The sequence below is a fragment of the Gadus chalcogrammus genome, chromosome 10 (assembly GCF_026213295.1).
Source record: "Gadus chalcogrammus isolate NIFS_2021 chromosome 10, NIFS_Gcha_1.0, whole genome shotgun sequence".
Lineage (NCBI taxonomy): Eukaryota > Metazoa > Chordata > Actinopteri > Gadiformes > Gadidae > Gadus > Gadus chalcogrammus.
The window spans coordinates 18,557,259-18,574,287 of NC_079421.1; the positions used below are offsets into that span (position 1 = coordinate 18,557,259).

Here is a 17,029-nt window from a genome sequence, read left to right on the forward strand (position 1 = left end):
GAGGAAGACAGGTGGACAGCCTACGGAGATGGGGGGGGGGGGGGGGGGGGGGGGGGGGTATTTGTGTAGTGAGTTGTCGTTCGGAACCATCCATGTGAATCAAAACAATGATGTCACTCTACTCCAGGTTCCCGTTCTTAAGTCAGGGATGAGTTGACCTCAGAGCTTTTTTGAGCAGGGACTCGTATCGGGGGGTGTTGCCATGGCAGCACGACACATGTTTCCGCAGTAATCCTCCTACTTCCCCAATGTTCGGATCAGCAGTCCGAGAGGTAGAGATAGCGTTATTCCCCCCCCCTCCCCCGCCTCACTTGGACCTAATCTAGTCCATCTATTTCTTCCTTTACGGCCAGAAACCCTGCGCGTGTGCGTGACGCTCCTGTGTTCAACCCTTTCCCCTGACGTAGAGCTCTGCCATTTAGATCACGGCGGATGTTTCCGTTGGTTATTTTAGGTCTGCCCACAGAGGTCACATGGCATTTTAAGACACACACGCACATTTACACACGCAACCATGCACACCGACCATCTCTTCTGCTCTTGGTGTTTGTTGGTGCACCCTGAGATGTCCTTGCCTCCTCTTCAGTCAACGCCGGCAGAGCATCTCCATCTGTCACCATGACGATGGCCGCCTCGTTCCCCTCTTTCAGACGTGGACATCCCTCCCGAGGTTCACACCTCCGGTGTGATTGTGTTCTGTCCTCCCCGTGTCTGTCTGAGTGACCCACGGGGAGCCCCAGCTGTCCGCAGGCTTACGGGGGGGGGGGGGGGTATAGCTGGGATCCTGATAGGGAAAGGATTAGCAAGAGACACACACTCGGAAACGCAAACACACGCGAACACGCGAGCGCCACGCACACTCGGAAACGCAAACACACGTGAACACACGCACACACACGCACGCACACACAAAAACGCATGCCCGCACACTCGGATACGCAAACACCCATTGGAGACCAAAGACACGTGAACACACGCGCGTGAACACACTTGGATACGCAAACACACTCGGATGCGCGAACACACATTGGAAACCAAAGACACGTCAACACACGCACGTGCACAAACTCGGATACGCAAACACCCATTGGAAAACAAACGCACGCATGCATGGGCACGTACAAACAGCACGCTGCGGGGAGTATGCTCATGCTGGGTCGGTGACGCACCACGACAGCATCACAGATATAGGGCTGCTTCCACACGGCAACACAAACACAACGCAACCACAACACAACATCAACACAATGCCAATGGTTTCGGGAGGATTTACCCTTCAAAGGGTTTACATTGCACAAAGGGAAGGTTTTAATGAGAGCCTAACCTTGATTTAAATCAACGAGTAACATCGTAGCATCTTTGGTGGCCGAAAGAGGAAAAAGTCAATGCATCAACGCATAAGCCTGTTGTCCTCTGGGAAAGACACACACACACACACGCACAACAGACAAAACGCACAACACACAGAAATACACACAATATCATAGTGTAGCCCACATTGCACGTGCTGGTGAATTTGCAGCGGAAAACGGCTCATCCAGAATGGATGCGTGTTGATGGGTGGTGTGGTGTGGTGTGGGGCAGGGTGTGTACTGGGGGGGGACGGAGCAGTGGCTGTCAGGCTTGGTTAGGACTGGCTGCTGGCTACTCAGCCCGCAGCCCCGGAGGACCGGATGCGTGGTTAACTCTGGACTGGGGAGGGAGGCAACGGAGCTAACTGTTTGCCCACAGATATAGCATGGTTCCAAAGTCTGTGTGTGTGTGTGTGTGTGTGTGTGTGTGTGTGTGTGTGTGTGTGTGTGTGTGTGTGTGTGTGTGTGTGTGTGTGTGTGTGTGTGTGTGTGTGTGTGCGTGTGTGTGTGTGTGTTCGTTTACTGCTTCATGCACTAGTCATACTCTTATACTTCTCTATGTGCATATGCACCCATGTGTGGTGGCCTTTGTTTGTGTCTATGCAGGTTTATCTACTGCACCTGTGTGTCTGTGTCTGTGAGTATGAGCTTTGTGTGTGTGTGTGTGTGTACACATGGCTGTGAGCCAGTCTCAGGGTGGCAGAGCTATCCCTCAGCATGGCTTAGCTGCTAGATGGACCATCGAGCCATGGGCCCGGGTTTCTCCTCTGAAACGATCCCCACCTCCTCTCCCATCCCTCAACAGGAGTCCTCCCCCCCCCCACCCCATCTCCATTCACACCCACACTCAACTGCCCTCTTTTTTGTTGCACACACTCACAGATGATGCAATAGGTAGATAACAGTCTCTACATGCGACGACCAATTACCCATGTATATTTATAAATGTTTCCATGTGCATTGTGTATGATGTCCACAAACGTCGAACATCATTTATTCACGACCCGGAGAGCCAATACTGACTCGTAGTTGATGAGTCACGGGTGTTTTCCGTGCGGCGGAATAAATAAACTCTGGTGACGGCACGGGCCCAGGGAGCTTATATTATCCCCTCAACATTTATATTACATTAACACATATAATTATTCTAATGTCATAATCGGCCAATTACCATCCCTGTGCAGAGCGACTGGTGCTGTGTTTCTGAACGCTGTGTTGTTTCCTTCCTTCCTGATAAGGATTTTGCCTTTTTTGTGTTGTGTTGTCGACTAACGTGTTAGATATTATTGTGTTGTGTTGTTCTATTATCCTGAACTGCTAATGGGTGGCCCGGAGCTCTGAGGGCGTGCATTTGCATTTCATTATTAGTCTGCATGGTTTTTAAGAGCAAGGATTCACGTAATAATAAGGCCAAGAGGGTGGGCAATGTATAACTAATAACTAATATCCCCCCAAACCCCTATCAGAAATGGGGTTCATATAGGCCTTTTTACAGTCATTTGGATCCATATTAATGTCGCTGGTCAATTATACATAAAATCGTTTTCCTTAGCTTTCCCCCAAAAAGGCTACATATGACTGTGAGTATATATTGTTCAGCGGTTGTATCACTGTCTTGCTCTCTGTCTCTCCCTGTCTCTCTGTCAGTTGATAAGCGGAGGGTCAATCGTCAGTGCTGAGGCGGTATGGGACCATGTGACCATGGCGGACCGGGAGTTGGCGTTTAAGGCGGGCGACGTCATCAAGGTGCTGGACGCCTCCAACAAGGACTGGTGGTGGGGACAGATCGACGAGGAGGAGGGCTGGTTCCCCGCCAGCTTCGTACGGGTGAGTTAGCCACCGCTAACCGCTAACGGCTAACAGCTAACGGCTACTCCAAACCAGACGTCCCGCCATTACCTCTACAACTATAACACGGCAGTGACTAAGAAAGAATCAAAGGGATAGACACGCAAGCACATATGTATTAATACACTCACAAACAACAACAGACAACAAATGGCAGAGATTTTTTACATTTCCAACTGTCAATGAAACGGCTAGCGTTCACATGCGGACGAACATGGTAGAGATCCCAAAATACACACCTTTTCTGGGGATGCAGGCACACATATATATGCAGGCACGCATATGCACAGTGACACACAACCACAAAGAGAGGATTCAGCAACGCCTTTGCTAGTATAGTACATCTCAGTTAATGTGTCTACCTGGAGATCTGAGAGGTCAAAACGAAGAGGATGATGAGTAATCCTCACACAGCTCTATCCCACTCCTGAAAGCGAGTTACACACACACACACACACACACACACACACACACACACACACACACACACACACACACACACACACAGAGACACACACACACACACACACACACACACACAGAGACACACACACAGGGCCACTTCTTCCCGGACACCTCGTCATGTGCTCTTAGTCATATTTTAGTGCTAACATGTCGTTAATCCAAGGAGGTGATTCAGGTACACTCACATGGACATGCTGGAGCGAAGTTTTGCTTCAAAGGCCTTTTTCCAACACTAGCCAAACATTGCCCACAACCCCTTCTCCCCCCACTCCCCACCTTTTCCTCGTAACACCTGGCCACCCTTTCACCCACCGACCCAAAACCTCCTCCTCCCCACCCCCCCCCCCCCACCCAAAACGATGGCCGCTCCTGAGAAGAGAGGAGGCCAACGCTCCCACCGAACCATCAAACCACCCAGCCGCCGACCCAGAGAAAAACAAGAAAAAACAAAACGTCTGTTTCTTTCTGCTCTGTCGTTCTCTCTCCCCAAGGTGGAACCCCACCCTCCTCCACCCCAAACAAAACAGGTTTTCTATATCAACCCCATAGCAACTCCGCGGTTCCAAAACACCACGTCAAAGGTGCGTTCTCCCAGCCTCATCCGAAACCCAACCCCCCCCCCCACCCCTACCACCCCACCCCACCCATCAAGTCCCGCCCATCCCCCTCCAACCCCTCCCTCACTAGTGTGTCCATGCAGCGTCCTCCACCCCTCCTCTCCTCACCTCCCCTGGCATTACCAATACATCCACTGATCAATGCTCCCATCACCACAGCTCTTCATCCTCTAACCGGCGGGGGGGAGGGGGAGGAGGGGGGGAATGGGGAATCGAAATGCAGGAAGGGCAATTCCGAAGTAATGATTTTTTCACTTTTTGACACTCAAGTGACATTTCATATTTGTTGAGTGTGTGTGCATTTATTTATGTCCACATATTTATGTATAAGTACGTTTAGCGGTATGTTTATATGAATTACTGTATTTACAGGTATAAACCTATGGGATGGGTAATAACTTGTCCTGTGCTTGCATTTACGATCATTATTCTCATTTATTTTATTATTATTTCTATTACTATTCTATCGGGCAGCTGGAAGCTGCTCGCAGATCACTGCAGGCTCTCTGCCACCCGTCTCTGTGTCTGTGTCTGTGTCTGTCTCTGTGTCTGTGTCTGTGTCTGTGTCTGTGTCTGTGTCTGTGTCTGTGTCTGTGTCTCTGTCTCCGCTTGTCTGTGAAGCTGCATCTCTCATCCTGTTTTTTGGCATTCAACCCGTCGGTTCTTTGGTGTTGCCTTGGCAAACTTTGTGCCATCAGGTGTGGACGGCTGGACGTCTGAAACCCTCCCTCACTTGGCTCTCTCTGAGTGGGCACCAGCGAGTGTTTGCTTGACCCCACTGTGTGTGTGTGTGTGTGTGTGTGTGTGTGTGTGTGTGTGTGTGTGTGTGTGTGTGTGTGTGTGTGTGTGTGTGTGTGTGTGTGTGTGTGTGTGTGTGTGTGTGTGTGATTGTGTGCGTGCGTGTTTATCAGTAATGAAAAACTACTAAAGGGTGTCTAGATGAGAGCTGTCTTTGGGCCCAGATTGGGCTCAAGTTGGATATCTTCCGGGCTTGTATCCCAGATCGGGGCTTCTGAATGCACAGAGGGACCCTGGCCATGAGTCACTTTCCCTCCCATCTTGGTTCAAGTGCCTTGTTCAATGCCCAGACTACCCGCGCCTTTAACAGAGAGTGTGTGTGTGCATGTGTAGCTGTGGTCGTGTGTATTCATTGTGTGCCTCATGCCCTGTTATTTTATGATACAGTAATTTACCGTGGAATTATGATTAAGTATTCGGCTAAAATTAGGCCAATGGTGTTTGTGAAATAATGCAGCATTTGCACACACTCTATGATGAACTCACAATGAACTTGTATGTACCATCACGCTTATGTCTGTTTTGTGTGTGCTTGTGTGTGTGTGTGTGTGTGTGTGTGTCCTTATTTGTGCATGATCTCGGTATGAACGCCTGTGTGGGTGCATGCGCTTGTGTATGTTTGCGTGCCTGTATGTGTGGGATGTGCATGTTGCCCGAATGTGTATTTTTTACGTCCTCAGCTTTGGGTAAACCAGGAGGATGGAGGGGCGGAGCCGGTCGAGGGGACCAGTGAGGTGCAGAACGGACACCTGGATCCGACCAATGACTGCCTGTGCTTGGGATCACCGCTTCAGAACCGTGACCAGATGAGAGCCAACGTCATTAATGAGATCATGAGCACAGAGAGACACTACATCAAACACCTCAAGGACATCTGTGAGGTGAGGAGGTGCAAAATAGAGTCGGGGACAACGACACGCACGCACATTCTCGGTCCTCCATGCGAAGGGGAAACGGGGAAAAACTGCAAGGCAGTGTGAAACCGGAGGGGGTAATTTCGTCAGGGCTTGGAAGCCAGTTGATGTGAAATGTGTTTTGTGTGCGTCTGTGTGTCTGTGTCTGTATGTGTGATGTTTTAAAGGAGCAGTTGACCCCTAAAATTAAAAGTCTTGCCATTTTTCTCATCAGTTGCTCCTAGTTCGTTAAAGCCCCCTAAGTTTTGGTTCCAACGTGACCAAGAAGCTGGTGTATAGTTGCTTCTCAAAAAGAGTAGGAAGGGAACACATCTTTAAATCAGCCCCTAAAGGGTATTAAAAGGGTAATACAAAATGCATGTACCGTATAACGGATAACATTAAACAGCCCGTGGAATACACACAATTCCGGTCCCCACTATGGATAAAAGCCTGGCTTTTGAAGCAAGTCTTTAGAAAGTCACATGGTCGCAGGCATCACTCAGGGGTTCTGTTCTGCATCACACTGTAATGCTGCACAAGCGTTTTAGACACTGCATGTAATGCACATTTGGTACAGGAGGAAAACAATTTTTCTTGCTTCCAGTTGCTTTTGTAAGACACAGCAGCGATATCGATATTAAGTGCATTGCAAAGCCTATAGATCACTTCCTCTAATATAATAATAATAATAATGATGTGGGAGGATGCTGCGTATTAAGTTTATTTTTGGCTGCATAGTCTGGCCAAGGGGCAGCGATTCAGATCTCCAATCTTATGGTTCAAAATACCTCCCTGGTTTTGGTTCAGACCTGTTTCTGTGTTTTCTTAGATCCAAAAGACAGATAGGGTGTGAGACTGATTGCGATCACGCTCCCCTTGCTCATGGGACTAGGCCTTTGCAGCTCAACATGCAGATACCTGAATACAGCACTGCTGCATTGCTACTGCAGCGTGGCCGAGGCGGGTCAAATCTGATCAGCTGCCGTCCGCTTCCTTTGACACTTGGCAAGCATTGATAAAAACGATGCGTATTTGTAAACTGGCCGACAGAGGTTTGTGAATGTGCAGGACAGGTTCACTTTTGAGTGTTGGGCATTGTTAGGTTTTTTTGTGTGTTATTTGTGTGAGGTGGTGGAGAGGTTTATCTCTGCATCCAAGCACCACATAAGGATTACGTGATCCTGACAACCTCGGCGTTTGTTTTCAGATTTGAACGCGTGTTTGATACACATCATCAACATCATCATCATCATCATCATCATTCTGATCCTTTTCTTGTTTCAACACCTGTGTGTCCTGGTTGGAATAAGGGCCCTTCCCCCAATATGTATTCCAGCTGCAGTCTCAGCTGATTTACAGTTTCCCTTCCGTCTAATTAACCGCATGTCTCCACCCGCTGTCGCCGCGGTTACTAGGGCTACCTGCGTCAGTGCAGGAAGCGCGTGGACATGTTCAACGACGACCAACTAAGGGTGATCTTTGGGAACATCGAGGACATCTACCGCTTCCAGATGGGCTTCGTCAGAGACCTGGAGAAACAGTACAACACAGAGGATCCCCACCTCTCTGAGATAGGGCCCTGCTTTCTGGAACACGTGAGTGTGCACACACCCACACCCACAGCCTTGCATACGCACGTGCGAGAAGGCATGCAAACACACACACACACACGCACGCACGCGCGCGCGCGTGCATGCATGCACGTACACACGCACACAAACCCACACACACACATGCACACACACACACACACGCTCATACACACACACACGCATCCTCAAACACACACAAACACACATACACAAAAAACAGTGGTGCTTAGTCAGACCTCTTGGGTTGGCACGATATTACAAATAAAATGTTATTGCTTCAGGTGCAGTTATATAACATGGGGGGATGTAATATGCATAAACAAACATTGGTGAATATATTGGATCAGACTATTTTAATTACTTCCGGTCTATGTAACCCGTGCATCATTTAAAGTCAAATGAAGTGAAATGAAGGCAACCGACCAACTTACACTCATCTAATTAGAAACCGCATAACATATGTTGTTTGCCACTGTGCATGATTTAATTTGCCAGTTTGGTCACCTTATACCAGACATGTTTATGTAAGGGATAATGCCCGACGAGGTGTCCATTATCAGGAATTAATGGACGACGTGGAGGCGTGAACCGTCCGACGCGAAGCGGAGGACGGTTGCCTCCGCGAAGTCCATTAATTCCTGATAATGGACACCTCGAAGGGCATTATCCCGCTTATACCACGGTCACTTACCAACGGTGACCAAATTAAGACCATTAATTTATATTTTCATGCGTTTTACAATCCGAATATAAAGTTTTCCACAAAACATACATTTGTTTGCCTGGTTACGCCTGAGGGTCTGACTAATACCCGGAACCACCATTACACGCCCGTTGGGTTCTCATGCAACGGAAACGTTGTTCACTCCTCCAGTAATTAGGACGGACCATAGCTACGACTTTAGAACGGGAGGTAGCGGGAGGTATTATAGTCCGCTCAGCTTTGTTTTGTTTCCCGTTGCTATGGTTACTACTATTTTAGAGACGATACGCCAGCTAGCGCATTAATTGAGAACGGTAAACAGACAATTTGACGGAACTACTTGTCCAGGTGTCCGTATATCAGGAGTTAATGCACACCCTGCATCCAATCAGAATCGACTATTCCCGCAGACCGTGGTATAAATATAATTATATACAGATAGTTAGAAATAGAGTTATAGTTAGATAGAGATATATAGAGATATATATATATAGAGATGTATAGAGATGGATATATATATATATATATATATATAGACGTACATAAAGATATTTTTTTTTCATTGTATACTCTCTCTCTGCTCCTCTGTCCATCTCCGCAGCAAGACGGCTTCTGGATCTACTCTGAGTACTGCAACAACCACCTGGACGCCTGCATGGAGCTCAGCAAGCTGATGCGGGACGGCCGGTACCAGCACTTCTTCGAGGCCTGCCGTCTCCTCCAGCAGATGATCGACATCGCCATCGACGGCTTCCTGCTCACGCCGGTCCAGAAGATCTGCAAATACCCTCTTCAGCTGGCGGAGCTGCTCAAATACACGGCGCAGGAGCACAGGTGACGGTTCAGGGAAGCTACCCGCTAACTAGGGCTCGGCGATTAATCGCATTTTGATCGTGTGGTGATTTTTGGGTCAGCGATCTCCAAACTAATATAATCGAGTTGAAACTATTTTCTTTCAATTATTATAATTTCATTTTTTTTGCTGGATCCAGTTGGATACTTTTTTGTATACAGGGGAAATTTCCAAGTTCTCAGTTACAAAATGTGTTTTTTTTCTAGAGAAATGCTGAACAAATGCAGCATATTTTCATACTCAAAAGATTTAGTTTGATAATCGTGATTTCAATATTGACCAAACTAATCGTGATTAGGATTTTTTTACAAAATCGAGCAGCCCTAACGCTAACTCGGGCAGGCTATCACAGCGCAGGGAATCTTATCGTACACTCACTGTAGCCTGGAGGGAGGCTAACATACGCCCAGCCTGGCTAGCATTTTGCAGGACGCTAACATGTGCCAAGGCAGGCAGTCACAGCCCCAGGCAGGCTACCATAGCACAGGGAGACCAACATATGCCCATGCAGGCTATCATACCCCTAGGCAGACTATCGTAGCATAGGGAAGCTGTTGTACGCCCTGGCAGGCTATTGTAGTGCAGGAAAGCCTAAGTTTGCCCACATAGGCGCAGGGAAGCTATCATAGAGCCAGGAAGCTAGTGTTGCAAAGTAAAGCCAACTAACGCCCAGACCGGCCATTGTAGTGCAAAAGCCTGTTATAAAATAATAGCCAGGCTATAGCAGTAGAGCCTTGCTCTACAAAGGAAGCCATTGTAGAGCAAGGAAGCTAGCGAGCACAGGAATTATTGGATATAAAGAAGCTCTGTTGTAGCACAAAGAGGAGCTATCAAAGACGAAGGGAGCTAGCATTGAACATGGAGGAAAACATAGCACATGGAAGCTATCATAGCGCAAGGCAGCTAGCTTTGCACATAGAAGCTAGCGTAGCACAGGGAAGCTATTGCAGGGCCAGGGAAACTATTGTAGGCACAGTTGAGTTATCGTTGCCAAGGCTTGCAATCTGCACAGGGAAGCTATCATAAGCACAGGGAAGCTATCGTAGCCACAACAGGCTATGATTAATTTGGGAACCTTGCGTTATAATTTCACTTTGTAACACCCAAACAGGAAAATAGGTTACTCTGCATGATTCTGCCCAGCTTTATGATACAAAGTAATGAGTCTATTCATGTGTGTGACTCTGCAGCATCGCATCCTTCTATGTGAACATCTGTCCATAGTTTAGAAGACAATAAAGGGCATTAATTACTGAAACCATGATAACGGAAGGTCATATTTCAATGCTGCATAGCACACACACACACACACACACACACACACACACACAGAAAACTGCATCGTACGTGTGTGTGTGTATGTGTGTATGTGTGTGTGTGTGTGTTTGTGTGTCTGTGTGTCTGTGTGTGTGAGAGACAAACAAGCATACTCACAGCCCAGCGAACAGTGATGAGAAGCAATCAGTGAGTGTCAGGCAGCACTGGGTCATTCACGAGCCCAGCAGCGGAGCCCGTTTTCAGCCAGGGACAGCCCCGTGTGCCAGCTCAGCCGACTGTTGCTGCCAGGGCCCTGTGTTTAACAGAGCTCTGGAGGATCTGCCAGATACACAGATGCTGGAGCATCCGCACACACACAAACACACACGCGCACACACACGCATACACACAAACTCACGCACGCGCATACACACACACACACGGACACGCACTCACCCACATGGACACACACATGCATGCACACAAACTAACGCACGCAAACGCATGCACACACATACACACAGACACACAAACTCACACACACGCATGCACACAAACTCACGCACATGCACGCGCATGCGCACTCATACACACGCACACTCCAACACGTGCAAGGCCAGTCACGACCACTCCCACAAACACACCATCTCCCCAGCTAGGAGTGGATCAGTCTAAACCTTCCCTCGTCTGAACCCTGCCTGGCTCCGTGTAATTCCAGAGCCGGAATTAACTGATAAAAAATAAATAATGGCCGACCAGATCAGACGAGATCTCGGTCAACGGGTGTGTGTGTGTGTGTGTGTGTGTGTGTGTGTGTGTGTGTGTGTGTGTGTGTGTGTGTGTGTGTGTGTGTGTGTGTGTGTGTGTGTGTGTGTGTGTGTGTGTGTGTGTGTGTGTGTGTGTGTGTGTGTGTGTGTGTGTTGGGACCCCCTGTCTTTTATTAGGCTCTGCCCGTTCTTTCACCTCAGATACAATTGTGTCCCTTATTTTAACGAGCGGCCCCAGCCAGGAGAGGCTTTTAGCGGAGCGTGTCACACAGCCTCATGAAGTGTGTGTGTGTGTGTGTGTGTCCTGTCTCCATAGTGACTATCGCTATGTGGCAGCGGCCCTGGCGGTGATGCGGAACGTCACTCAGCAGATCAATGAGAGGAAGAGGAGGCTGGAGAATATCGACAAGATCGCCCAATGGCAGGCCTCCGTTCTGGACTGGGAGGTGAGGCGCGGACATGAGGAGAAAATGAAGAAAGCATTGATATATAGATGAGTCTCGAGATATCATAGCTTGACCGAGAGTCCTGATTTACTTTTGAGGGGTGATGTCGATATCTAAAATGGCCTCCGAAGAATATTTTTCTATTCGTGTTTAAACTCTTTTTTATAAAGCGTCATTAGCTTCATAAAAGGTTTTAAACGTATTTTAAAAGGGAGACTAGAAGAACAAACGTGCACACACTACGAAACCGCACAGCCAAATGACATACACAATATAAGGCGCTAGACTTAGTTTGTCCCTTTAATTTGACCATCCTCTATGATTTTATTTTTTGGATTGAAAGAATAAATGCGTGTTATTTATTTGTTTTAGACTTATTTATACGGCTCGGAGTCGCACTGATGCTAAGCAGCGGAGACTAGTGTGTGTGTGTGTGTGTGTGTGTGTGTGTGTGTGTGTGTGTGTGTGTGTGTGTGTGTGTGTGTGTGTGTGTGTGTGTGTGTGTGTGTGTGTGTGTGTGTGTGTGTGTGTGTGTGTGTGTGTGTGTTTCTCTAATTTGTGGGCTCTGTGTTTCCATCCAGGGCGATGACATCTTGGACCGGAGCTCTGAGCTGATCTACACAGGGGAGCTGTCGTGGATCTACCAGCCGTACGGGCGGAGTCAGCAGCGCGTCTTTTTCCTGTTCGATCACCAGTTAGTCCTCTGTAAGAAGGTAAGTTTCTCGTCCTCCTCCTCCCTCTCTTTCTCCGTCTCTTTCTCTTTGTATCTCTCTTCCTCTTATCTCACCCTCTCACTCTTGCTCTCTCTCTCTCTCTCTCTCTCTCTCTCTCTCTCTTTCTGTTGGCCTCTCTCTCGCTCTCGTTCTCATGCTCTCTCCCTTTCAATTAAATTCAAATTCATAAAGCTTTATATGCATGAGAAACAGACGTTTACATTGCAAATGCAGTTGAATAATTAGGTGGTCAATGTATAAAACGTTAAATACAAAATATATATACATATCAAATATATGAATATTAAATACTCAATATATAAAAATTAAAATGTTGCATACTTAAAAAATTCAAGTAACTCCTATAAACAGAACATTTTAAATTATGCTGTACACACACAGCAATGCTCTCTTCCTTTCTCTCACTCTTGATATATTTCTTGTTTTCTCCTTATCTTTTTAGTTTGCTAAGATACTGTCTCCTACTGCTCTTTGCAGTAGGAGATTGCAGTAGAATAAATCATTTTGCTTTCTCTTAATCTTTTCATCTTTTCCTATCTTCTTGTACTGCTCTTTGCTGTTATCTCCCTCTGTCTCCTTTTTCTCTCCATATATTCTCTCCTTTGCTTTATCTTTTCATCGCTCTCACTTTCATTCAAATGCCCTCTTCTCGTATCACGCTTGTCTGTCTCCTTGTCTATCCTCTCTATGTAGCTCTCTCTCCCTCTCTCACTCTCTCCATCACACTCTCTCACCCTTCTTTCTGTCCACCCACTGTCTCACCTTTTTTGATTTACTCTTGATTTAATGATCACATCTTCAACTCAGCCTTTTCAAAGTTTTTGCTTTGTTGCGCTACAGGATATTTAAAGACGGTTATATTTAGTCAACTTCAAAAGGGGTCCTTTTGAGGGCTTCCAAACCCACCGAAAGGCTGCAAATATATGACGTAATGTTGTGGCTGCAGGCCCCTTGAGTGAAAACCCGTCCAACAAGAACTGACCCCCTGTCAAAGAATGAAGATGTGCAGATCCAGGCCCTAATGTACCAGGGCGCTGCACCCCTGTCAGAATGATGTTCACACTTCGCTGCATTTGACCACGCACACACAGACACACAGACACACAGAAACACCGACACACAGAAACACAGAAACACAGACACACAGACACACAGACACTCACACACACTGAAACAGAGAAAAATATACACACACACACACACAACCAATATACCAACACTCACCAATATACGCACACACACACAAACACACGTACGCACAAACCCATACACGCACACAAAAAAAACCAAATTGAAATATAAACCATGAACTTGGGTTGACACACGCATACACAAGCTAGCTTAGAACCGATCACTACTGTGAACCATCGCGCACAGACGCGAATCAAACACGTACACACTCACATGCTGTACTCTAGCCACAGTGGAAGGCACAATCACAAAGACGGCATAAAAAGTCAAGTCTACTCTTATCTATGTTGTCGCCTTCCATTTCCTTTTGTCCTGCGCCCCTCCCCTGGCTATCTGTCGTATACATCTCCAGTGCTGTTGGAATGCGCCGGAATGCGCCGGTATGTCTCTGGGCTGCAGTGTTGTTGTACTGTTAACATAGACCCCCCCCCCCGCTAAGCACCCATATACCAATCTCTCCCCCCCCCCCCCCCCCCCCCCCCTCTGTTCTCATGGGTCGGAGGGAGAGAGAGAAGATCCCTGCGCGAGAGAAAGAGAGACTCTTGAATATAAATCCCGTGTCTTTTGTTTTAGCGCTTCCTCCGACAGGATTCTCGGTACCGACAACAATTTCAATGGAGTTCGCCTCTGGGCGTGTCGGTTGGCGTCTTGCTTGTTGCTTTTCCTTCCTCCTCTTTCATCTTATCTCCCTAATCAGGGGCCGGAGAGAGCTTTATCTGTGCACGCTCATTGGCAAGGTTTTTTTTGGGCGGTTTTCGGGATTGTTAGGGCTCGTAGGGTTTGTGCATGGCCACTGAAGAATTAGCAGTCAGGGATGAGGGCTGGTTTGGGCATCCCAGCGAGCTTCTTGGTTCTAGAACCAAGATGGACACTGGGGGGAAATAGGCCTCTATTTCCTGGAAGTATTCCCGCCAAATGTTTTACAAAGTTTTACGTTATGTCCTGGTTATTCTTTTGATCATAGTAATAGTAACACACAATTTATTATTAGTTTATATTTGTAATCCTCCAATCCAATAATGTTACCATATTCCTGCATGCAGCACAACCCCTTACACACACTGAAGCACACGCACACACAGCACCACACACAAATGCACACACGCATGAGCGCACACATTATACTGGAAGTGTTACAAATCACTGCATTAGCGATAGCAGTTGCAGTGGGTGAGGTGTTTAATTTAGCTTGAATAAATCCATTATTTCAGGCTCTGGGCTCCACAACCGGAACATTGAGCTTCCTCTTCCAAAACACACACACAGACACACACACACACACACACACAGACACGCACACAGACACACACACACACACACAGATAATGGATTGGCCTTAAGATAAGATACAGTTAAGATGTTCTTTATTAATTCCCAGACAAGAAAATGGGATGTCACAGTAAGTGTCATTACTAGATGCTTTATTTAAAAACATGTTTGCATGCCAGAAACATACAATTTTGAGATGACCTTGACCCCTAAACACACGCACACAAATCATTTTTTTATGTAGCACTTTTCATACACGAGGCAGACTCAAAGTGCTTTACATGGAAACATATTCATAAAATAAAATAAAATAATAAGATAAAAGGAAAATAAAGGCAGAGTAAAAAAAATGTGTTGTAGAAAGAGCACAATAAAATGAAGTAATAAAAAAAATAGAGTGCAAAGAATTTAAGATATAACAGAAAGGTAATGTCAAACTTAGCTTTCAGCTTGACGGCTTCCTCTAGTATTTCCAGAACCTACAAAACACTCAAAATGTCTGCTTGTCCTTCCATCCGTGGCCCAGGACCTGATCCGTCGGGACATCCTGTACTACAAGGGGCGCATCGACATGGACCGCTACGAGGTGCGCGACGCCACCGACGGCCGGGACGACGACTTCAACGTCAGCGTGAAGAACGCCTTCAAGCTGTGCAACAAGGACAGCGAGGAGATCCACATCTTCCTGGCCAAGAAGCTGGAGGAGAAGATCCGCTGGCTCAGGGCCTTCCACGAGGAGAGGAAGATGGTGCAGGAGGACGAGAAAATCGGTTAGTCCTTCCTCCCACCCCCCACCACCACCACCACCACGCCGTTTTGGAAGGCATTACTCTCATTCACGAGGGGCCTGGTTGATTTATATCCTAGTACTCCAGCCATGCTGCATCACACTGGGAGAAAGAAAAAAAATTGGGCAACCGATTACAGAGCTACTAAATATAGCCCGAAAAAAGTTTTTTTTCTGCAAGACAGAAATGTTGGATGCGTCTCTCTCTCTGTGTTGGAGTTGTAGCCGTGTATCTTTGCTTTGTTGGCGCGGGCCACATGCAAGCATCGATGTGTTGTTTTTAAATTGTGCAGAATCGGTACTCTTGACGTAGACGTTTTTTAAGTCTGTGGAGATGGAGCTCAGGCTGCGTTTGAGTCGCACACTTGATTATAGTGTTTCATATATATGAAACTTACATTTATTTACTTATTATGTAAATAAGTTTATAAAAGCCACATTTAAAATGCATCCCCTTGTTCGGTTTGTTTTTAAGTTAATACGGTATAGATATATATTTATTGCTACACTCCTAAGATGGCGCAATTTGAATGGTTTGCTATCTCGGGATATTGGGCAATATTCCTAGCCTGGGTAGGAATATTGCCCATTCTTCCGGCAATTTGAGTTCGCCCTACACATGGGTCTGGAGAAGAGCAATACATTTCTTTCTGCTTCCGATACGTTTTTTTGCGGGAGCAGAATCACAAAGCTGGCATTTCCCCTCGGCACGCGATTGGCTGTTTTAACACAATGACGACAGGGAAGCGACGGCAAGCAGCCAATCGTGTACAGAGTCATAGGCCCGTTGATCACGCCTCTCGTGCTGAAGAAAATGACGGCAGCTTCCCCAGACCAACGTGCGATCTACGATTGGCTTGGTCTGGTAATAGCCAGGCTACAATATTCCATGATTGAGATCTCAAACTCGGGATATTGTTTTCATCGCAAAATGTGTAGCGGGGCGCGCGAGTGACGGTCCTCTCTTCATGCTAATAAAAGAAAAATAGTTTTTTTTTGTTATACCTTGTGTCAAATTATTGATTCCTTCAGCAAGTAGCTGTGTCATAAGCATGATGTGCAGCAAGCCGGTCAGTACTGTAAAATAACTTTTGGCTCACTGTCCATTATTCCTAACTCGATAAGGTTTCGAGATCTCAGAGTACCAGAAGCGGCAGGCGGCCATGACAGTGAGAAAGGTGACCAAACAGAAAGGTGAGGCAACAAGAAGATACCAGGTGACTTTCCTTTTCTTCTCTTCGCTGATCTGCTCTGTCTTCTCATTGCTGTTTACTTTTCCCACTTTCCTGCTTACTTCTCTACCTCTTTAAAACCTGAATGTAACTGTGAATTTATAAATGTTAAATGCTGTGTTTATGACTGTACTTCTACAAGCTCTCTACTAAGACTAGGTTTTCTATAAGTTAGGAACATTTCTCTCATTATTATTACTATATGTGTCATATATATTCTGT

At 46.7% G+C, this 17,029-nt stretch overlaps 1 protein-coding gene across 6 annotated transcripts in view; it reads left to right on the forward strand.

The window, feature by feature from the left end:
- Window positions 1-17,029, forward strand: part of LOC130390390 (rho guanine nucleotide exchange factor 9) — a 41,450-nt gene that overhangs the window by 21,911 nt on the left and 2,510 nt on the right. For 4 of the 6 annotated variants that reach the window (XM_056600311.1, XM_056600312.1, XM_056600315.1 and 1 more), the window contains 9 exons: window positions 3,000-3,179; window positions 4,157-4,246; window positions 5,761-5,961; window positions 7,392-7,571; window positions 8,873-9,105; window positions 11,465-11,594; window positions 12,176-12,307; window positions 15,315-15,558; window positions 16,701-16,769. In XM_056600311.1, the coding sequence (XP_056456286.1) occupies window positions 3,000-3,179; window positions 4,157-4,246; window positions 5,761-5,961; window positions 7,392-7,571; window positions 8,873-9,105; window positions 11,465-11,594; window positions 12,176-12,307; window positions 15,315-15,558; window positions 16,701-16,769 (1,459 nt within the window). Of the gene's footprint in view, window positions 1-2,999; window positions 3,180-4,156; window positions 4,247-5,760; window positions 5,962-7,391; window positions 7,572-8,872; window positions 9,106-11,464; window positions 11,595-12,175; window positions 12,308-15,314; window positions 15,559-16,700; window positions 16,793-17,029 lie in introns of all 6 variants that reach the window. The other 2 variants (XM_056600314.1, XM_056600313.1) reach the window with 2 other exon arrangements.